This window comes from Symphalangus syndactylus, chromosome 15 (genome assembly GCF_028878055.3).
Source record: "Symphalangus syndactylus isolate Jambi chromosome 15, NHGRI_mSymSyn1-v2.1_pri, whole genome shotgun sequence".
In the NCBI taxonomy this organism is placed as follows: domain Eukaryota; kingdom Metazoa; phylum Chordata; class Mammalia; order Primates; family Hylobatidae; genus Symphalangus; species Symphalangus syndactylus.
Window position 1 is genome coordinate 79,418,168 of NC_072437.2, and position 24,163 is coordinate 79,442,330.

The 24,163-nt window shown below is 43.5% G+C and overlaps 1 protein-coding gene across 5 annotated transcripts in view; it reads left to right on the forward strand.

The window, feature by feature from the left end:
• The first annotated feature begins 1,382 nt into the window (after positions 1-1,382).
• Positions 1,383-24,163, forward strand: part of DGKH (diacylglycerol kinase eta) — a 202,477-nt gene continuing 179,696 nt past the window's right edge. For all 5 annotated transcript variants that reach the window (XM_055245347.2, XM_063619041.1, XM_063619042.1 and 2 more), the window contains exons 1-2: positions 1,383-1,535; positions 9,326-9,529. In XM_055245347.2, coding sequence (XP_055101322.1) covers positions 1,476-1,535; positions 9,326-9,529 — 264 coding nt within the window. In that variant the 5' untranslated portion in view covers positions 1,383-1,475. The remainder of the gene's footprint in view (positions 1,536-9,325; positions 9,530-24,163) is intronic.

A 24,163-nucleotide genomic window follows, 5' to 3' on the forward strand; every position in this document is an offset into this window, starting at 1 on the left:
ACAAATAAATAAATAAATAAATAAATAAAATCTGATCAACAATGCAAACGCTGCAAATAGGTCAAGTAAGACGGGCATTGGAAAATATCCAATAGTTTAGGGGATTTTCAAAACCACGAAGTGACTTTTGTCAGTGCAGTCCCCGTGGAACAGCAGGCACAGAAGTCGGTTTGCAGGATCCTGAAGAATTAGAGGGCTGGGGACGGGCTAGATCAATTATGTGTTTTTGACTTGCCGATTTGTTTTTAAAATTTGTGAATGCATTTGACATGATGGCATGATTGAGGGCCCAGAAAAGATGCTGAAAGAACGAACCTGAAAGTCCAGGAGGGGGAATAAACTGTGTAAAGCCAGTCACACTTGGACTGGAACTAGATGAAAATCGCTTTCAATGCCAAGATGATCCGAAACGCTATCTGAAACGCTTTTTCAAAGGGCAGAAGGAGACTTGCTGTTTACTGAGCGCTGAGAGCCAGTCCATGTCCTAATTTGAGTCTAGGGATAAAACTGGAAGACAGATCGACTCCTTAGCCGGTTATTTCCATGAAAACGTTGATAATGAATTTAAAAAGCACTCCCTCAAGTTTAACCTCTCCTGTAGTTGGTAACCCATCTGCATTCTTTTGAACATCACAAGGAAGAAACCGTGCCCGGCGCAGCTTGCCCTGGAGCGTAGCTGGAGTGCCGCTGAGTTTTCGCTCCGCTGAAGCCGGTTACTGTCCAGTGGGATTTCGCTCAAGCCTCAGCACCCCCAGGAGGGGAGGCGCCTGCAGCGCGGGCCGCCAGCGTTTGGAGGGAGGCGGGCGCGGGCTGCACCGGGAGACGGCGAGAGCGAGAGACAGGGGCGCTGGGAGGCGTCTCCCGGGACCCGCGTCTGCTCCCGTCGCCAGCGCGGTGGCCAGCCTAGCCCAGCCCAGCCCGGGCTTTCCTCGCGGCTCTCCGCGCGCCCGGCCCCGGGGGAGGCCGCTCCTCTCCGCGCGGCCGCCCGGCGCCCGTGACCACCCGGTGGCCGCTTTCGGTTCCGCGCCTTATAAGGCCTGACAGGGGGGTCACGTGCGTCCCGGGCCGCCCGCCGGGAGGAGGGGGCGGCGGGGGGGAGGGGCGGGTAGCGGGGAGGAAAAGGGGAGGGCGCCGGGGGCGGAGGAAGGAGCGAGGGGCGGATTCTGCGCCCGTGGGAGGCGGCGGCGGCGGCGGGGAGCGGACCGCTCGGAGCCGCGCAGGGGAGCGGGACCGTGGAGAAGGAGGAGGCGGCGGAGGAGGAAGGGACCGGTGCGGGGGCGGGAGAGCGCGGCGGAAGCCGGAGACGGCGGGTGGGCCGGTGGCTGGCCCCGGGCGGGGAGCCGGGGCGGCGGCGGCGGCGGCAGCGGCCGAGAGGGACCGCGGCGAGGGAAGCGCATCCAGCAGCCCCGGCGCAGCGGCGGCGGCGGGGACCCGGGTCTGCGCGCCCGGGCGGCCGGCGGGCGCGGGCCGGCGCGATGGAGCCGCAGCACGTGCGCCCCGCGCCCGGCGCCCGCAGCCCAGCGTGGGAGGAACCGGTGGGTACCGCGCCCGCGCCCACCCCCTCCCGCTTCTCCTCTGCTCCCCCCGCCCGGGCCGGGTTCCGTTCAGGAAATGGCCCGGGATGAGGTCCCCAGCTGCTTCCCAGCCGGGGCAGCGCTTCCTCCGCCGCCCGGGCTCCTCCTCGCGCGCCGCCTGGAGCGCCTTTGTCCGGCTGATCGAGGCTCTCCCCGAGGAACCGCTGGCGAACCGCTGGCGACGGCCCTGCGAGGACCGTTTCCCGGCTTCACCGACTCCTCAACTTTTCACTTGCTTTGAGACCGTGGAATGTAGGCGGGGGAGAGGAGAAGCCAGGCTGCGCGGTTGGCGTGGGGAGTTGGAGAAGCCCGGTTTTCCCTGTCGAGACCGCGCCCTGGTCGTCACCTGGGCGCGCAGGTTCCCGGGGACCCGCGCCTGGAGAGGCTGAGCGCGGCGCGGATCCCAGAACCACGCCTCCGACTCCTGCCTGCCGCTAAAGCTTGGGCGTCTGGAGGGTGCAACGGGTTTTGCCGGGGACGAAGCAGAAAGCTGACTTCGCTTTCGCCTGGGATTTCGCTGCACACGCAACGCGGAGGTTGAGTAATTTTAGGAGCCAAGAGTAGTGTGTGTGCGTGTCTTATGTGTGCGAGGATAAGGAGGAAGAGACCGGGGGGCTTTGGATTTGTTCCCTCAAACTCCCTCAACTTCCTTCTTTCTTCCGATTCAAACAGAACCGTCTCACATCCCTCCAGGGATTCCACCCCGGAATCCCCCCTCTCACTCAGAGCTCTGGAAGCCTGTGTGGGCTGCCTTTTCCCTGGCGTCGAATTTTGGCTCTCCACGCCCTGCCTCGATATTTGCTACTCCTTCTTGGTTGACATTCTGAGCCGGTCTGAAAAGCCCCGTCCGAAATTTCTGGCCTCACCCGTGTTCCGGTCAACGTGTTCGGATGCTGTTTTCCCAGGGACTCTCCGAGTCTGCTCAGGCCGGCCCTCTGCCTGTTGAGAGCCGCTAGGTCAGGTGCCAGGGTTGGCTGTCCTTTTTCTTTTCTAGTATATACGCTCTCAGCTCCTTTGCCCAGAGTACCTCCTTTGCCCAGAGTACGTTTCTCGGCCTGATTCCTGACCTTTCAGAAGCGTCCTTCGACTCTGATCCCTCTGCATCTGCAGCTGTCTTTGCTTTCGTGAATTTGAACATGTCGTCAGGTTGCCCATCTGCTCATGTTTCTTCCATTGTGGTTATCACGGGGGCTTAAGCTAGTCTCCAAATTAAAAATAAAATCCAGTTTTGAAGTTTAAATCAAAGATCATTGAGAACTAAATTCAGTGACTTTACTTTTAAACTTTCCTGTAGGAACCTGGATACTTTAAGCCAACACCAATCACAATGGAAATATCCGGGTGTATGTATTTTCCTTTAGGCTGCTGATGTCAGAACTACTTGACATTTAGAAAATTAGAGAATTTTTTTTTTTTTTTGCTTCTCAAAAGTGACAAGTAAAATGCTCATTTATTTTCCACAGAAAATATTCAGTTTCCAGTCTTAGCACTGGAGCTTTTAAAACTAGAGCCCTAACATAAATATGTGCATGGACTGCAATACTTTAGTCAGACTGCAGAACCATCTTTTAAAAATTAGGTTTATTTTCTGTAAACACTGAAGGCCTTTTCATTTGCTCTGCACCTATTTTCATTCCGCACCTATTATGTTCCAGGACTGTTGGATAGCAGTTACCAACAACAGAGAAATAGATCCTTGACCTCAGAAAGCTAACGTTCTTAACTAAACAGAATGTCTTGTTTCATATATGTTAATGGTTTACAATCAGAAAGTCACAAAAAATACATTCAGAGATCATGGGTATGTGGCATAAAATAATACTTTTTACAAGCGACCTTATTCTAAACCCTGTGGTCATACAGATATGACCAAGTCCACCGAAGAACTAATGAAGGGAATTTTCATTTAACTTCTTAAAAAAGACAATTTATCCAAATTACTAAAAAGTGGCATATAAAGATAAATGTGGGATACATTAGGGAAAAAAGTAGTGTTTAAATGTTATACCTTTCAGGCATTTGGAGCAAGGGGGAAAGGGGGTGGAGAGACAGTTTAAATATGTTTTGAAGGGACACAAAATCCATCAAAATTGGGGATTTGTGACCTTTTTTGGGGTCAGCAATCCCTTTAAGAATCTGATCAAAGCTATGGACCCTCTTTCCCTCAAACATGCACTTATGTGACATATATGTTACATATATATGTTTTATGTATGTATTTATGTGTGTGTATATATATAAAACATTTTAATACAATTTCAAGAGTACCACAGATTTCTTTAAGACCAATCTGTGGATCCTCAAAGACCTCAGGTTAGGAATACCTGCTTTGACTTGGACTCCATTTCAAAGTTTTTTTTTTTTATTTAAAAACTTTTTTTTTTTTTTTTGAGACAGGGGCTTGCTCTGTTGCCCAGGCTGGAGTACAGTGGTGTGATCGTAGCTCACTGCAACCAGGAGGGATCCTCCCGCCTCAGCCTCCTGAGTAGCTAGACTACAGGCACATGCCACCATGCTGGGCTCATTTTGGATTTTTTTGTAGAGGTGGGATCTGCCCAGGCTGGTCTCAAACTTGTGGCCTTAAGGGATCCTCCTGACATGGCATCCCAAAGAGCTAGGATTACAGGTCAGAGTTATGTAAAATTTGCTTTTTAAATTCAAATATAGGCAACTTAATGCTTTACCATAAAAGTATGCTCATTTACATTTATGAAAAGGAATGCTCAATACTGAACAATATTGAATACACTTAATATTCATTCTGTTCAATAATGAACAGATCCTGTTGCATTATCCCTTACTGGTTAACATAAGGGCATGCACATATAACAATAGCATGCATGTAACCATTTACTCTCCTCACTGTTTGAAACAGTGTCTCACTATGTCACCCAGGCTGGAGTGCAGGGGCCTGATTCTCAGCTTACTGCAACCTTTGCCTCCTGGGCTCAAGCAATTCTCCTACCTCAGCCTCCCTAGTAGCTGGGACTATAGGTGCTTGCCACCATGCTGGGCTAATTTTGGCATTTTCTTGTATAGATGGGCGTGGTGGTGCGCACCTAGCTATGTTGCCCAGACTGGCCTCGAACTCCTGGGCTCAAGCGATCTGCCCACCTCAGCCTCCTAATGTGCTGGGATTACTGGCATGAGCTACTGCATCTGGCCTCTCCTTATTCATTTTTGATGGAACCTAAAACATGATGGTGTGATTCTGCATGGAACTATTCAGGCAGAAGAGTAAACACAGTATCAGGAATTGATGCTGACAAACAGTAAAGAGAACAGCACTTCTTTCTTTTTTGTCTTTTTTCTTTTTTCTTTTCTTTTTTTTTTGAGACAGTCTCACTCTGTTGCCCAGGCTGGAGTGCAGTGGCGCCATCTTGGCTCACTGCAACCTCCGCCTCCCGGATTCAAGCGATTCTCCTGCCTTAGCCTTCTGAGTAGCTGGGATTACAGGCGCGTGCCACCATGCCTGGCTAATTTTTTGTATTTTTAGTAGAGATGGGGGGTTTCACCTTGTTAGCCAGGATGGTCTCGATTTCCTGACCTTGTGATCCGCTCGCCTTGGCCTCCCAAAGTTTTGGGATTACAGGCGTGAGCCACCGCGCCTGGCCCAGCACTTCTTTCTTAAAACGCAGCCATGTTGAGCTGTTGCTGAACTTTACGACACGATTGGGAGATGAACTGAAGTTAGTTAGTTAAGCGAACCATTTAAATAAACGATCAGCCTTATCATTCTGGCTAAGTCATTGGGCCTAAAGAAGGTAAATTTTAGCATTCTAAGTTTCTGTGTATTTTCTTTAAGGCTAGCTTTGAAATGCAATCAAATTTCAGTGGAAATAGAGACATAACCTAAATTTCTAATCAATTAAAAAATATTTTAGTGGTGGGCATGGGTGGGTAGAAAGATATTTAGCCAAACAAGCCTTACTGGGGGGAAAATAGGTAGTTAGAATTCTAGCCAACACTTCAAAAATGTGGAAGTATTTACAAAGTAGTCCTTAGTTGGGGGATGCTAGAGTACACTTACTAAAATTTGCTTTTGGTGCTGTGGCTCATGCCTGTAATCCCAAGATTTTGGGAGGCCAAAGTGGGAGGATCTCTTGAGGCCAGGAGTTTGAGACCAGCCTGGGGAAGATGACCAGACGCTGTGTCTAAAAAACAACAACAACAACAAAACTAGCCAGGCCTGGTGATGCATGTCTGTAGTCCCAGCTATCCTGTGACTACCCTGGGAGGCTGATGCCAGAGGAGCCTTTGAGCCCAGAGTTTAAGGACGCAGTGAGCTGTGATTGGCCATTGCACTCCAGCCTGGGCAAGAGAGCAAGACTTTGTCTCTAAAAAAAGAAAAAAAAATTGCTTTATTTTGAAATGGTTTTATACTAGTTAGCGCTGATAAAACTATCTAGGTCGAAAGGAAAATTAGGAAGGAAAGAGTTTCAAAGGATAGGGCCAAAATGTAAATGAGAGGTTATAAACATCTTTGCATTAGGTCTAGATGATGAAAGGTTTTTGCCTCAGTTACAAGAATGACCATATGTATATACAGTTAATATCACAATTAATCCCCAAATCTTTTTCATTCAGGTAACAACTAAGGAAATGGTAATAAGTTAAAAGTTTTGAATGTTAAATTCTTAATATGTGGCAAATAGCGTGTTCTTAAGTTTTAATTAAAGCAGCTTCTCAATGCCTGTACTTGGTCAACCTGCAGTATTCTTTGATTGCATGGTTCCTTATTGATTAGGAACACAAGTCCTAGAACACTTCGAGCTCTTCAGGATATAAAATGTAACATTCTGCGTATTTATGGTATAATATTTAAGATAAAACCATAGAATATGTGAGATCTGAAAGTTGCCAATGGGTATAAAACCCCTTTGTTATGAGTAGTGTTCAGTAAAAATATAATTCAAAATACCTCTGTAGAAAATAATACACTAATATTCATAAAGTTGGCATGAAATTTGGCTGTGACTTACACATCTTCAGTCTAATAGGTGTTCTTTGTTTTAATGGGCCAGGATCTCTATTTAGTAAAAACCTAATTTAGGGGTAGCTACCACCTATTTCCATTTCATCCTAAATGCAGTGTCTATAAAGCTTATGTTGAAGTCTTTAATAGTGTGTGTGTCATATGTTCTGAACAGAGATTTCAAAGTAACAATAAAAATGTAAGATGCATCTAAGCAATTATTGAAAAATCTGAAATCAGTAAGGAAAAGATCAAGGAATTCTTATAAATCAAATAAATAATGTAAGATACCACATATTTGAAATTGTTTCAGTTGCTATTTTGAGCTACATGGTTGAAATGGTTGGAAAGATTGAGACCTTGACCTTGTAGTACTTTTAAGGAAGGTGAAGTACATTGCAGGTACACAGTTCACAAATTAGATATTCATTCTAAAAACTTCTAATTTAAAGATAAGACCGAGAAGAGGCTAGTAAGTCAGGTATCTTAAATAATGGATTCGTTGAAACTGGGTCTTCAGAAGAGGTGATTGCAGAAGTGCAAAGCTGGCTCTGAGGTTAAATCTTTATGAGAAAGGAATACCTTTACTTTGAGGTATTAATGGCTCAGCTCTGGGATATGAAACTTTTTAAGTATCTTTAAGCAATCAGTGTTCGAATCAAAGAGTGAGATGTGTAATCTGACCTGTTAAAATCACAAAATCAGGCTGGGCATTAGATAATGCCTTTCAGTTTAATCACTCGCTGCCCGGATTCTGGAAAATGTTGCTGTATAAAACATAACATATGAATAGAAGTATATGGTAACTGATAGACTTTTGTTATACAGTGTGATAAAGTGAATAGAACATTAGAGTAGTAACTGCATGATTTTGACTTTGGTCCCAGTTTGTCATTTGGGGCCTTAGTTTCTTTACATTAAAAGAGAGGACTAAACTAAGTTTATTCTTTCAAAAGACCCCTTACTAGGTGTCCTTGTCTACACTTCCAAAATATTGGACTTGTTCATGACCAAACAGGTGGGAATGAAGGCCATTATTTTGATTATTTTTCTCTTTTAAGAATTTCCTGAAATATGTTCTTTGTAGATAAAGAATTACATATTTGTAGAGCTCTAAGCGCTCTTAAAATTCATTTTGCCCAACTCCTTCCTTTCCTAAAGGAGACAACAGAAGCTGCAGAAATAGCCTCTCTGTTATTATTACATAGCAGCAGTCTCCTGTCTTTAAATATCTGAACTAAACATATTTTACATTTTAATGAATTTAATTTACAATGTGATGTCCAGTATTGGGATTGCATACTATTTCTTAAAACTTCTTAGAACTGTTAGCTCTGATAAATCAAATTTCTTGTTGGGAGTAAGACTGCAAGTTAAAAAAAAATAGAACCTTAAAGGTCATGTCAACTGAAAAAATACGAAAGGAATGGGTACTGAAAGGCTTGAACATGATAACAGAGATTGAATGCTTTCTCCAGGTGGAGAGACTCCACAGTCTGGCAGGGACTTTTTGTCCTATTTAAAAATATAGCTAACACCAGTTTGGTGTTCTCTTTGGATGACAAGAGGGATCTGTCGTTTTAATGTCTTCTCTCGCAGCCCCCTCACACCTGTGAGGCTTCTTTGACGTTGAGCGTGCACAACCCGCTGCCAGTCCGCGGTTCCCAAGTGCCCGCGCAGCCAGCTTGCAGGGGAGTTGTGCGCGGTAGCTACAGCCTGTTGATCCCATTTCCTCCTGCTCTAGTCCGGGCCAGGGAGTGGCTCTGCCAGGATTTCCAAGGCTTTTTGTCTCGGGTACTGGTGTTCGCATGGCTCGAGTGTATTGTTTTCTTCCAGGCAATCTCGGTTAGCGCTTCGGCTTAGACACTTCTTGTGCGTTCTGTCGTCTTGGGCTGCGTGTAGTCTCTAGTTTCTGCGCTTTCTCCACGCCCTTCCCAGTTTCCTGTTAGCCGAAGGGGATCGCTCTTTCTGAACGAAAAGTTCTCAGAGCGGAGCTGAACCTCCCGGAAAATGCTCTTCTCTTCCGTATGCGCCGGATGGGGGTGGGGGTGGGCCAGAAACTGAACGCCGCAGTCAGGAGAGCTGAGAGGACCTGACAGCCCTGGAGGAGGCGGGAGAGGTACGGTCCTCGGAGTGAGGCTGGGGGTCGGGAGACCGACGAGGGGCAGCGCCCGACTGTCTTGGTGGCAGAGGGGACTTTTATTCAGCTGGAACCGCGCAGCGAGGCCCAAGTGTTTCTGGAGAGATTCGGGGTCCAGGAGGTGGGTGCACCCAAGGGTGCCGGGAGGAAGCTCCAGGTTTCCATTCTTCCCCAGGGATCGGTGTTGCCCCTGCTGTCCAGAAGTGAGAGGGGGTGTGCGGGCATCGCCACTGCGGTGTGGGCTGCAGAGGTTTCCTGCCTCCCCCACCCTCCTGTCCATCCTGGGGACCCCAGACCTCAGAGGGAGTGGGAGATGTTGCTCCAAACCCTGTCACCCCATCCTCTCTACTCGCGCTGGTCCTATCCGAGGCTGGGTGCGCAGGGGTCCCAGGCGGGCGGGGGTCTATGATCCCTGCGCTCCACCGTGGCCGCCGCTCCGGCGGGAATCGGGCGGAGGAGCCGGGTGGACCCCTTCCTGGAAGGCGCCTGCCCCGGGCGACCCTTCCCCCGCGGGGGTAGCTGGGGAAACGGAAAATGGCGGCGGCGGCCGGGCACGGGGTTCCGTGCTCCGCTCGGGCAAAACCCACCCGCTGACCGCCGCCGCCGCCCCCGCCGGGCGGTGCTGTGTCCCCACAGGAGTCGGAGAGGATGGCAGGGGCCGGAGGCCAGCACCACCCTCCGGGCGCCGCTGGAGGAGCGGCCGCCGGAGCCGGCGCCGCGGTCACCTCTGCCGCTGCCTCGGCGGGGCCGGGAGAGGATTCGTCTGACAGCGAAGCGGAGCAAGAGGGACCCCAGAAACTGATCCGCAAAGTGTCCACCTCGGGGCAGATCCGGACCAAGGTAGGGCGGAGGAGGCGGGCCTGAGGGCCGCGTGGAAAGCAGGAGGTGGAGAGGGCGCGGGGGCGCTGGAACGCGCCGGGCGATCCCGGGAAGGCGGGGAAGGCGGGGAAGGCGGGGATGGTGAGGCGGGGCGGGGCCTGGGGCGCGGGCGGGGCGGGGAGGGGCGGGGCCCGGGGGCGCTGGACCGCGGTGCTGCGGGACGGATTCCCGGCGGCAGCGCGGGAGGCTACAAGCCTGGGCTCCCATGGAGTTCGGCTGACAGAGGCGGGTGCAGGGAACCCGCGGCTCGGCGGGAGCGTGGGAAAAAGCTGACGCGCAGTTGCGAGTTCCTACTTAGGGAACTTAAAAGGAGAGTTTCAATTTTTCTTCCCTGCCGTTCGGGGGAGCTTGCGCATGTGCTGGCCAACCAGCCTGCGCTGCAGTGAGCCCTGCTGCTTTCCCCCTTAGGCCCACTCAGAGGGTGGGTGGAAGGTGACACCAGTCAGCCTTTCCTGTCCCTCTGCTTCCTGCTGCGGTCTGAAAGGCAGAAGCCCCGAGGCAGGCAAGTGGGACATGGTGTTCGCGGCTTAACCGCACCCCGCGTGGCTCCAAGGGCTGGCCAGGCTTTTGTGTCGCAGGTTCCCGCCAAGTGCAGGGTTCAGAACCATGCGTCCATGGTTCTTTTTAATAATGAAAAGTTACCTCTGTGCTATGTGGACATTAGGATGGTGTGTTACTCTTGTTAATGGAGCTTGTGCTGTCGACCTGTGAGGTCTCAAAGTTAATTTTTTAATTTGATCATGAACATACACAAAGCAAATGCTTATGGATATTAAAGGATTTTCATGTATTCTAATTTTCATCGTGGTTTAAAAATCTTCACAGAGAGAGTCTGTTATCAGTAGGGAAATTTAACGAGGAATTTGAAAACGGAACCAACAAAATCATTGGCTTGGGATACCGTTTTTAAAAATAAATTTGCAAAAAATTCATTCTACACCTATTTTTATGAAAAATTTTCCCTAAGGTCAATGAACTCCTATTTGGAAACATAATTTTTATTCAATGCCTGTGGAGGCCGGTCACGGTGGCTCATGCCTGTAATCCCAGCACTTTGGGAGGCCGAGGCAGGGAGATCACTTGAGGCCAGGAGTTCCAGACCAGCCTGGCCAACATGGTGAAACCCCATCTCTATTAAAAATACAAAAATTAGCTGGGCTTTGGGGCGTGCACCTGTGATCCCAGCTCCTCGGGAGGCTGAGGCAGGAGAATCGCTTGAACCCGGGAGGCGGAGGTTGCGGCGAGCAGAGATTGCGCCACTTCACTCTAGCTTGAGTGACAAAAAAAGCAGCTAGTGGATTAATGTTTGTAGTAGCCTGCCTCCTTATTTTCTGAAATATATATGTGTAAGAACAACAGACAAGAACAACTGTTGACAAGATGCACTTACTAAAGAGTTAGGGATTCAGTCACTTTAGTTAAGAGTACATCTTGTAACTCCTTTTAATAGTGACGTTTTTGAGTTTGTAGTAAATTAAGAATATGGCATTTAATGTGTTTTTGTAAGATTAAGGCTTTTAAAAAGTTAGGGACTTTCCTAAAAGTGTTTTTAATATTTCAAATCTTAATTCTGAAAAAAGTTCATAAACTGTGTTAATGATGGGCAAAATGGCAGGTAAAAAAAAAAAAAAATTGTATAGAGGCCGGGCATGGTGGCTCACACCTGTAATCCCAGCACTTTGGGAGAACAAGGTACCTGAGGATCACTTGAGCCCAGGAGTTCAAGGCTGCAGTGAACTAAGATCGTGCCATTACACTCCAACCTGGGCAATGAAGCGAGACTGTCTCTTAAACAAATAAGCAAACAAACGTGTATGTTACATATTTATATGAAATGGTCAAAATTCCATGCATACTTATATCAGGATTAACCAGTAGATTTATACTGTTCGAAAGAAAACTTAGAGATGGCTCTAAATTGAATTGAATCACGTCAAACAACAAATTTGTTGGGAGTACCACTATATTTTATAGGTTTCATGCACTCGTTGTAATAGCTAAGATTATATGCTTATGGAGACTACAAGTAAATTTAAAAAGCACATTATTTGTGATTTTCTATCTGACTTTATAATAAAAACATTTAGCACATACATTTTGCCATGAGAGATCATTTTTGATTATGAGATGAAATATTGCTTGAATTTCAGAAGTGTATTGAATGTCAGAAATTCAGCATTTTACACTTTCTCATATGTTAGAGTGCATGTAAGTTCATCAACATTTTCATATATGAACACTTGAGATCAGGGTATAAGATTTCTGAGACCAGTGAGCTTCAACCTCATACCCCACCTCCTGCAATTGGACTGTTCATGTATGTCACAGACTTCATCATTTACATCTTTCATCACATATACTGATTCTCGGGGAAGAAAGTGAGAGCAATAGGGGGAATTTGTAGAATGAGAACTACTAAATTTAACGTTGGTTCCCAGTCTTCAGTTATGATTCAGATGAGAATCAAGGGAAGGACCTTTAGAAAAAGATAAATACTTTCTGTGTCCCCGCACAGGTGTGTAAGATGGGAGCACCTGGAGGACAGGTAGGCCCTAAGATTAGCTCAAAGCCCAGTCTTTTTTTTTTTTTTGAGATGGAGTTTCACTTTTGTTGCCCAGGCTGGAGTGCAATGGCGTGATCTCGGCTCACCGCAGCCTCCGCCTCCCAGGTTCAAGCGATTCTCCTGCCCTTGCCTCAGCCTCCCGAGTAGCTGGGATTACAGGCATGTGCCACCACACCGAGCTAATTTTTTATTTTTAGTAAAGATGGGGTTTCTCCATGTTGGTCATGCTGGTCTCGAACTCCCGACCTCAGGTGATCCGCCCGCCTCAGCCTCCCAAAGTGCTAGGATTACAGGGGTGAGCCACGGCCTTGGCCCCAGTCATTTTTAAGACAGTACAAGCAGTTCTTGCTCATCTATCCTGCTTTGTCAGTAGGTCAAAACTGGTCAAATATAGAATGCTTCATATAGTTCAACCTAATATGTCATCATTTAACCAGTTTTTTGCAGAAGTAAATGTGGGTTGTTTTAGGACAATGCACTAATCTTAGCTTTTTCATAGTGGATTTGATGATTTTTAAGTAAGGAATGGAACTGGTATGCTTTTGAAATCAGTGTGGCTTAATAAAATCCTCATGTGTATTTTAGCACCCTCATCATAACTCCATACAGTATACTTTTTGTTTCCCTTTTCATTTTCCATTTATTCCTGGTTTCTTTGTATGTCTATGCTGTCCTCTCTACTATTTTCCTCTTTCTCTGTTTTGAACTTTTTCCTTTCTCTGAATAACCTAAGTGGAATTTCAGGTGGTCTCATCTAGCCACTCAGGTGCTAAACACTAAATGATTTTATGGCTGCCTTTATTTCCCAAAGACAAAAAGTCACGTATATACAAAAGTGAAAGTGGTGCTGATGTAGGAAAGCCAAAATGGAGTCCTAACACTTGTCATATCTCTTCCTCCTCTTTACCTTCTTGAGTTTTTGGATTCACATTCAGTCATACTGTTGTAGAGAATTTCACAGGTATTTACTGAGGATAAGACATTTTTGAAACAACGCTATTACAGATTCAGACAAATTGGGTTTTGAGGATGAATGTGAAAGAAGCTTTGCGTGTTTTTTGTTGGCCCATGAATACTGCAACCTTTCATTTTATGGGAATGGCTGGAAGAAACTTGGTCAGGCTTACGGCCTAGGATTGTTCAACAATCATAAACCAAATAGTATAAACAAATGGGAACCATCTCAATGACTTTTTCTGCCCTTGGGTCATCTCGGCTAAGGTTGTGAAGCTGCATGTGTCAAAAATACTCCTGATGAGGTTTATTGTGTTCTCATTTATTATTATTATTTTTTGACATTTATATGTCTTCTTACAGCTAATGGCCACAAATGAGTCTCTAAATTTAGGTAAAACATACGAAACACTAAAAAGATATTTAGAATTTTGCATCAACATTTTATCTAGGCTGAGGGTGGTGGCTCATGCCTGTAATCCTACCACTTTGAGAGGCCAAGGTAGGACAATCAGTTGAACCCAAGAATTCAAGACTAGCTTGGGCAACAGCGAGACTCCATCTCAGAGAAAAAAACAAACCCAAAACAAGACCAAAAAACACACCAGTATTCTATCTGGATTAAGATATATTTTTGGTGCAGCAAACCACCATGGCACATGTATACCTATGTAACAAACCTGCAGGTTCTGCACATGTAACCCAGAATTTAAATTAAAATTAAAAAAGAAATAAAATAAATCTTACTACTACTACTAATTATATATATAACTATAGATATAACTATATGTAACTATAGATATAACTATATGTAACTGTATATATAACTATATATGTAACTATATATAACTATATATATAATTCTATATATAACTATGTATAACTATATATGTATAACTATATGTATAGAACTATAACTATATGTACATAACTATATATAACTATATATCTACAACTATATCTATAACTATATATATAACTGTATATATATATATATATATTTTTTTTTTTTTTTTTTTGAGATGGAGTCTTACTCTGTTGCCAGGCTGGAGTGCAGTGCCGCGATCTCGGCTCACTGAAACCTCCGCCTCCTGGATTCAAGTGATTCTCCTGCCTCAGCCTCCAGAGTAGCTGGGACTACAGGCGCATGCCACCACACCCAGCTAATTTTTTGTATTTTTAGTAGAGACGAGGTTTCACCATGTTGGCCAGGGTGGTCTTGATCTCTTGACCGCGTGATCCACCTGCCTTGGCCTCCCAAAGTTCTGGGATTGTAGGGGTGAGCCACCACGCCCGGCCAAAAGCATGTATTTTTAAGCCCAGTAAGGATAATGATCACATTCTTCAATTGATATCTTGGTTTTAATTTAATATGAAGGATGTATAAATAAACTCTTGTTCCTTTATGGTAAGGCAGTATATGAAAATATTGATTTGCATTTTTCACTGCCTTACAAAATACAATTTGTGCCATTAAAACATTATCTTTCATCACAAACCCTAGGTGAAGTATGCTGGGGAAGACTTGCTCTGTGTTTTTGAAATTGTAGGTGGCAGCCCATTACTGAGTCATACGGTTCATGGCCAGCATTTAAAAGAGAAGCAGAATAAATTAGGAAATATTATTTAAAACTTTTAGCTAGAGTTCTGTGTGGAAACATGGGAATCATAATGATCCAAATAGATGGGAGACAGAAACATGGTCAGAAGAATATTAGGAAATGAGAGTAAAGTGATACTGACGGCTTTATTGCTCTGAAACTCAATATGAAATGAGAAGCAAGTAGGAACTTTTACTTTTGATAGGTGATGAGCAGAAAGATATCTCAAGCAATTAACACACATCCAGGTCAGAAGTTGGCTAACTTTTCCCATAAAGGGCCAGATAGTAAATAGTTTAAATTCTGTGGGCCATAAGGTGTCTGCTGAAATTATTTAACTCAGAGAATGGAGGTTACTAAGAAGGGGAGGGTCCTGGGGAGAACTGGAGAACTCCAGAATAATTCTGGAGAATAAGTTCTTATTCTGGAGAATAGAATAAATTCTTTTGTACAGCAAGGTGACTGTAGTAATAATAAGCATTGTATACTTGAAAATTGCTAAGAGTAGATCTTAAATGTTCTCACTCACAAAAAATTAAGTATGTGAGGTGATGGATATATTAATTTGCTTGATTTAATCATTTCACAATGTATACATACAAGAAAAATCACTCCATGTACCAGAAATATGTACAATTTTATGTGTCAATTATACCTTAGTAAAGAAAAAGAAAAAAATTACTCTACTTTGCCACTGTAGTATAAAACAGCCATAGACAATACTTTAAGTGTTGCTGTGTTCCAACAAAACTTTATTTAAGGACACTGAAATTTGAATTTCATATAATTTTCATGTGCTAAGAAATATTATTATTCCTCTTTTTAAGAAATCAATTTGAACATGTGAAAACCTTCTTAGCTCGTCGGCAGGATATGGCCCATGGATATAATCTGTGGGCTGTAGTTTGCTGGCACCTATGTTAGAAAATGGAAGGTAGTATAGTTAGGTTTGCCAAGCATTGCAAAGTTAAGGCGCTGTTAAATATGATCCACATTTAAGGGACCAAATAAAGCTAGATTTCAGTCCATTTAAAAAATCTCATCTTTGTAGAACATTTTATTTTTAGCTTGGTTTGCGTCTTTGCTTCCATTTTAATGTGAACTAAATATAGACTGGAAATTCTGACTCTCAGTACAGTAATATATGGTATAACAGCTTTCTTTCCATTTTGATTACAAGTTAAACATGATATCCCATTATTAAAGATAAGAGACATAATAAATAATTTACTAAACCTTTACATACAATTTAAAGATGCCATATTTTAAAGTATCTAAATTTAGAACTCTTTCACTTAGTTTAAGTTTGCTTGTTTGCTATTGTGGTAAAGAGGCAAAGGTTATATGAAACTACCATTATAAAGGACGTGGGGCCCCTTTCTGTTTCCAGGGTAGAGTGTTTTTCACTCATATTGGATTTGTTAGGCTTTACTTACTCAGGAAATGTGTTTATAAGCAAAGGTTTTAATTAAAGAGAGTTTGTTTTACATCTAAGAATAGACCTTTGAAAAAGGCCATAACATGTTAGTACATTACAGTTTCCCTTGGCAAATTTGTTTGGTTTTGTTGGATATTGAGTATTTTACTCTAAGACTATTTAGTCACTGGAAACACATTTGTAGCTGGGCACCGTGGCTCATGCCTGTAATCCCAGCAATTTGGGAGGCTGAGCTGGTAAGATTGCTTAATGCCAAGAGTCTGAGACAAACTTTAGCAAAACAGGGAGACCCCATCTCTATAAAACATTAAAAAATAAGAAAGTTAGCTGGACGTGGTGGCACCTGTAGTCCCAGTTACTTGGAACCACGGCTCTCCAGCCTGGGTGACAGAGCAAGACCTTGCCTCTAAAACAAAAGAAATAAAGAAACATTTGTATTTTTGAGTTGGTTAAATGATTTTAAAGTGGTCAACAGCTATTGGTGATAGTAGTTTTAAATTGGGAGTCAATGTACATCATTCCTATTTTATGTAGTTCCTTATTTTTTTTTTCAAATGATCATATACGGTAATAATTCTCTCCCTCCTGCTTTTTGTTATAAGGCTATTTGGGAGACTGTTAGGCTTCTGTTTTATATGAGGAAGTACGGTTAACTTTGTCATGTGTAGAGCTGGAATCTCTGACCTTCTCACTGTGTCATTTGAGTATCAGCACTTTTTCAGACCACTAGAATGTAATTTAGCATAATAGATCTTTTTAAATACAAGCTTGGTGCATTTAATTCAGAAATTTAAAAATACTTTTCTATTTAGCATTTTATTGGTTACAGAGCAGTTTTCTATACATGATCTTATGGAACAGTTGTGTACAGTTACCTAAATTTTACAAATGATTATACTGAGACCAAGTTTGAATATCTGCTGAGTAACGGACAAAGCTGGAACTCAAAAGCAGTTCCTTCTGATGATTGTACTCATATCCCTTTCACAGTGGATTAAAATGGGTGGGTTCCAGATGCCTTGCTTTCAGTAGCCTCATAGCTTCTTGGGCAGTGAAACTTTAATCTACGGCATGCAAGCATGTGTGTGTGCAAGCAGGCAGGCTGCTTACTTCTCTTGGCCTCTCTCTCCTTCTCCTTCCCTTCTCTCTTTTCTCTTTCCCTTAAATTCCTCTTTTTTCTCCCTTATTTCCCCCTTCTTCCTGCTCCTGCCTTTATTCATTTGTTTAATCTGTGAGCATATCTCTCATCAATGTTTTAGGTTTCATCATGCCTTTTTGCATTTGGATCCTATGTTTTTAGGGACAGATATGTGACTGCACATTTGAAAAGTAAATTTTGAAATAAAAAATTTGAAATAAAAAATAGCAAGGTTCCTGGAGAAGTTAGATAGTGTTGGGTTTGATTCTCAGCTTGTCATGTACTATATTAGATGACCTCAGACATGTTACTTAAGGGGGCAGAGAATGCTGTGCCCACTGATAACTGTGTTTTTCTATTCTTCTTGGCCCACCATTAGACTTCCTTTTCCCCTTGCAGATAGATAGAGCTATGTAACTGATTTCTGGCCAGTGAAATGCAGGTGAGAGTGATGTCTGTCACTTTGCCTCTCAACCTGTTTGTGGGACTCTCCATGCCTTGTGTTTTCCCTCACCTGCCAGGTAGATACAGATTATCCAATGGAAGGAGCCTGGATCCCTGAATGACATCATGGAGCAGAGCCCTTTGTGCTCCTCCCTGAATCCCATTAGCCACATTGGATTGTGACATGAGGGGGAAATAGAGCTTTATTGTGTTAAGTCCCTGAGATTTGGGCATTGTTTGCTATAGCAGTTAGCATACCCTGAGCAATACACATCATCACTCTGAATTGAGGATTTCTCCATTTCCAAATTGGACATAGTATTCCTACCTTGTAAGGTAGTAATGGTGATTAAATAAATATAAAATGTTTTTGTATCTGTAATTATTATAATTATTTTTTAAAATTGGTATTAAAATTCTGATAATTACTCCTATGTGTGTCTTTTACATAATTTAATCAGTGGTGTGTATAGGCCACTGTCTTTTGTTGACGATTTTTCAAGTGTCTTTTTTCTTTTTTTTTTAAGACGGAGTCTCGCTCTGTCACCCAGGCCGGAGTGCAGTGGCACGATCTCAGCTCACTGCAACCTCTGCCTCTGGGGTTTAAGCGATTCTCCTGCCTCAGCCTCCCGAGTAGCTGGGATTACAGGTGTGTGCCAGCGTGTCCTGCCAATTATTGTATTTTTAGTAGAGACGGGGTTTCTCTATGTTGGCCAGGCTGTTCTTGAACTCCTAACTTCAAGTGATCTGCCCACGTTGGCCTCCCAAAGTGCTAGGATCACAGGTGTGAGCCACCGCACCTGGCCTTCAAGTGTCTTATGAAAAAATATTTTAATAAGAATGAATGACCACTTGGAGGTGGTAGTGGAAATAATTGGCCAGTTTGGCTTTTAGGTGCTTCTATGGCCTGTTCTACCTAATCTTGAAATATCTTTCTAAGAGCCTTCTTATCTGCCCTTCTTCAGCTTCCATTTACTCTTCATTCTACTGCAGCTATTTCATGAAACTTCTTTAGCAAAGGCCCTTAATAATTTTGATTGCTAAAATTGAGTGGTCTCTAGTTTTCAGTCAATTGCTTCTTGCCAATTTGGATGCTATTGACCACATCTTCTCACATCTTCTCTTCTTTTGCTTTCAAAGTTAAAGCTGTCTCTCTCTTTTTTCTTTTTTTTTTTCTTATATATAGAGTCTCACTCTGTCACTCAGGCTGGAGTACAGTGGCACAATCTTGGCTCACTGCAACCTCCGCCTTCCAGGTTTAAGTGATTCTCCTGCTTCAGCCTTATGAGCAGCTGGGATTACAGGTGCATGCCACCACGCCTGGCTAATTTTTGTATTTTTAGTAGAGATGGGGTTTCACTGTGTTGGCCAGGCTGGTCTCGAACTCCTGACCTCACGTGATCCACTTGCCTCGGCCTCCCAAAGTGTTAGGATTACAGGCATGAGCCACTGGGCACAGCCAAGTTCTCTTATCTTTCTTACTATCTTTTCACTGCCTCTTAGCCTCTATCCCTGATTCCTTTATCTATTGTCAAATGTTTTTGTTTCCTAGAAGTCTTAATTCTGTTTGCCCCTTCCTAAGTTAATTTGATCAATTAGATTAGGCTTTGACCACCACCTCTATCAGTCTTTTTCTAGCCTGTACTTCTGAGATCTGGGCCTCTAGTTCCTTTGCCTACCAGACATTTCCCTATGGGGTTCCCTAGCCATCCCAGTCTCCATATTCTCAAACTGAACATATTTGTGCAGTCTACCCACTCCCTGCCAAATTCTGCTCCACAGCTTTTATGTCCTATAGAATAAATTGCCTTGTATAGAAGGGATTGACTTTTTGTCTTGCTAATCACCATCATTAATTCATTTGCTTTCATCAAATACCCATTTAGTGCCTGCTATGGCCAGGCATAGTGTTAGGTGCTGGTGATTTAGAAGTGTATGAAAGAGACACATCCCCACCCACAAGGACCTCACTCATAGTCAGCGGTTACCAAATTTGGTCATTTCTGTATATCTTAGATCTTATTTAATCCTCATAGCAAAACTATGAGGTAGGTAAGTACAATTATTCTCTCCTTTTTAGAAATAAGAAAAGCAAAGATTAGATAAGTAACATGCCCCAGGTCACACATGTCAAGTGACTTGTTTGATGCCTGATTTAACTGTTATTGAAGTGGCTATGTTGTCTGGGGTATATACCTTGGGGTTCATTGTCACACTCCAGGAAAACTTAGGACATGGACACAGAGGAGGAGTTTAGGAGCTGGGGTTTAATAGGTAGAATAGAAGAGAAAGGGAAAGAACTTCCCCAGTAGAGGAAGGGGTCTCTGAGCAGAAAGGACTGGCTGATGGCAAATGCACCGAGTTTTATAGTCCAGTTTGAGGAGGCGGTGTCTGATTTACATAGGGCTCACAGATTGGTTTAATCAGGTATGATGTTTACATAGCACGTGTGGAAGGCTGGTTGCCCCACCTTAATCTTCTTATGCAACTGGGCTTTCCCATTGATCTGCGCCATCTTGTCTGCTCCTTACAATGCACGTAGCTGGCAGAGAAGGGAAGATCGAACTGCCATCTTGAAAATGTCTAGTCCTTAGTTCCTGTGGGCATTCACCTATGCAAGCTCCCAGCTTGTAGGCCGCTCTTTGTTAGAAAATGATTTGGGGCTGCTTTTTATTAAAAAGAAAAGCCTTACCGAGGACTCCCATACTCTTGCTATCTGTCTAAGTAATTCCTTCTTAACTCCTGTATCATTATGATATACTGTCCCTTTGCTGCATGAATTGCTCATGAATTCATTTCTCCTTTTCCATTTGCTGCTTACCCTAACTTCATTTAACCTTTATTATCTGTCATTTGGATTTTTGCGATATATTTCCTCTCTTCTCCATTCTCTACTCCAGTGCCAGAGTTATCTTTGTAAAAGAGAAATATGATACATAATACATTTTGCATAAGCTCTTAGACATTGCCCATTACTGGTGGGATAAAGTCTAAATTAGTCTTTCCTAATTTGATACTAAACGACCTTTCTATTCATTCAACCAATTTTTATTGAGTTCTATTCTAGGTGCTGGGATGGTAAAAGAACATGAAAGCCCTGCTGTTATAGAGCTTATAGTCTATCAAGGGAGAAGTTAATTAACATATACACAGACACAGTTCTATCATATAGCGGGTGTTCATAAGCATAATGAAGGAAGATAAAGCAGGGTAAAGGGAGAAAGAAAGGTGGAGAGGGTGTGTGTGTGTGTGTGTGTGTGTAAAATATTTGGGTTCAATTGACCAGGATAGACTCTCTTTGATAAGGTAATATTTGAACAGAGATCTTAGTGAAGTGACAGAAGCTATGTATGCAGATATCTGGGCTCCAAGCACCCTAGGCAGAGCCAATGCCTTGGTATTCCAGTTGTGTTTTCTGTCAGTGTTACCCTCTGTACAGTCATGCAAACTCTTCTGTTTCCAAAGTAAGGCAGGCATTTTCACTCATCCAAGTGTGACAGGTATCTCCCTTTTCCTATTTCTCTGTTTGATTTTTTATTTATATACCATTATTTCCACACATTTTTCAAAATATTTAAAATGGTTTATATTCCACACTGTGTATTAAGCTTAGGTAAAATAGGGCTAGAGGACTATGAGATTAGGAGGAAGGTTGGAAGGCTAATATATAGAGTGAGGTGTCTTGCACAGCTAGAGATGAGTTGTAAATTTGATCCCAGGTAGCCAGAGCAACAAGACCAGTTATAAAGTTGTATTACCAGTGGGGAAAAAAGCCCTCTAGATTTTAAGGGGGAAAAGCTTTTCTAGCTTTCCTTGGGGGAACCAAAGAAATATGTTCTATCAGACTTTGATGTGGGTGGGAGTGTGGTCTGCAATATGTTCCCCTCACCTACATCCTCTTGGGAGGTGTCCTTATGATGTCCTCCCTTGTGAGGTCCGGCCATAATCCAGACTTCAACTTTGTGTGACAGTAGTTCTGTAGGAGATTTAATTAAGGCAGTTTTAGTTATGGCCAACTCCTGGCATGAAATCCAAATTATTTTTGAAGATTGAATAAATGGCATGTACTTTAAACAGTTCTCGGCATGTACTTTAAACAGTTCTCGGCATGTACTTTAAGCCAGGTATCTGCTGAAATACTTTCAAAGTGTAGAATCTCAGGTTATCTGCTGTTTTTATGTATCTATTCACGCGTAGTTGATACAAGGGGATGGAGTGATATGTTCTTAGCTATTATGGGAAGAAAAATGTGGTATTTCTTGGTGGCTGTCATAAAAACTGATAAAATGGTTCCACATTCAGGTTTAAAAAATGTTCTTTAGAGTTTATGAGTGCATTGCAGAATATTAAAAGCTGTGTATGTTTTAGGATTATTGTGAAAATAGTGTTGACTTCATGGACCCTTGAAAAAGGTCTTGGGAACACTTGAAAATCCTGCTAGGGCAATGTATCTGGACCTATTTTTTTTTTTGGAAGAGGGTGCCATGAGGATATCTGGAGGAAGAGCAGAGCAAGCTGAAAGAACAGCAAATGCAAAGGTTTTGAGGAAGAGACACACCTGACACATTCCAGGGATGAGCATTCCTGAACAGCTGACACATTCCAGCTGGGGGGAAGGGAGTGAGGGGAAAGTGAGTAGCAGGAAAAAAAGTCAGACATCAGGGGAGCAGTAGAGAGGTTGCTGTGACAATTTCCTTGACAATTTAGCACGGTGGTTAGCACATAATTAGCACTTAATAGATGCTAGTTACCATATTAATATTAAAAGAATACCATTGCCGATCCATTAGCAAGTTTGATCTTTAAAATCAGCATCTAAAACAAACCCTTTAAATGAGAGGAGGGAAAAAATGAAGCAGTGGCCGGAGAGGGATGTTGGGGTCAAGCTACAGCTTTTTTAAAAAAGTGAAATGACTTTTTTAGGAGAAAGACTGTGGGCTGGCCGGATGCGGTGGCTCACACCTGTAATCCCAGCACTTTGGGAAGCCGAGGCGGGCGGCTCACCTGAGATCGGGAGTTTGAGACCAGCCTGACCAACATGGAGAAACCCCGTCTCTATTAAAAATACAAAATTAGCTGGGCTCATTGGCGCATGCGTGTAATTCTAGCTAGTCGGGAGGCTGAGGGAAGAGAATCGCTTGAACCTGGAAGGCGGAGGTTGTGGTGAGCTGAGATTGCGCCATTGCACTCCAGCCTGGGCAACAAGAGCAAAACTCCATCTCAAAAAAAAAAAACGTATACACACACACACACACACACACACACACACACTGTGGGCTGAGGAGAATAATCTAGCTGAGAGAAAAGATTAAATGATGCAAAAAAAGAGAGGAGAATTACTGGAGCTATGTCCTTATATATGCGAGATGGGGTGGGATGGCTTGAGGAGCTGGGCTTCCCTCAGAGCAGGTCAGTTTATCCATACAAGTCACTTTATCCATAAAATGCAGTAGGGGCAGCGGTTGGCACTTCTAGAAATTATTTTCTGATTATTTTGATTTTCCCAGTGGAATATGAAGTTAGGTTGTCAACTGAGAATCAAGATGGAGAGGGTATGGAGGTCTGAGGCTAGAGGAAAGGTATGAAATGCTTGAACAGGGGCGTGGGAAAGGGAACGGACTAGAGAAATGCAGCAGTGTAAATAACAAGTTGCATTTGGGGCACACCTGAGCCGGGTGACCAGGACTCTAAGCGCTGTCAGCCTAGTGTGGGATCATGTTCAGCTGCTTGAGTGCAGTAAGTGAAGCGGAGGACAGGGTCAAACCACTGTTGCGGTTTGTCTGTGTGTGCCAGGAAAAGTGTGGGTGGATACAGTAACAAGCTCTGGAAATGATGTTGGATGAAGAGTGAGGGCTTGAGTCAGGTCCTAGGGAGTAACCATGGGACTGAGCAGCTGAGGTAGGAAGGAAGAGAAGACTGTTGGCAAAGGTTAAGTCCAAGAATTAAACTTTAATCATTCAAATTTAAAAAAGGAAAGAAAGAAAAGAAAGAGTACCAAAAGAAACTGTGTAATTTTAATGATTTTATATATGCATTAGAGATGTGTTAATAACAGGTTTTGCTGGGAAAAATCTCTAGCTCATGTATGCACAGCTGGTGGCCCTCTTTAGTAAAATACAAAGACCACTTTACTTAGAACACAAAAAGAAAGTATCCTAAAGAAAGAAAGAAATCTGATTTGGATTTTTAAAAAAAATTTACAAATGAAACCCTGAAATGCATTGAACAACACGAGTCCCAGTTTGAGTTCCTATTAGGCAAGTTACATAACCTCTTCAAACCTTACTTTTCCTCACACGTAAACGTTCGTAAGAATATTCTGAGGATTAAGGAGATAAAGCCTTCAGGCTGGCATACAGTAAGTGCTAGTAAATGCCAACTATGTATTCAGGAATCTTGATGTGAAGGGCACTTTTTCCAATAGGGCACCTCCGAACGTCAGAAGGGTGTGAGTGAA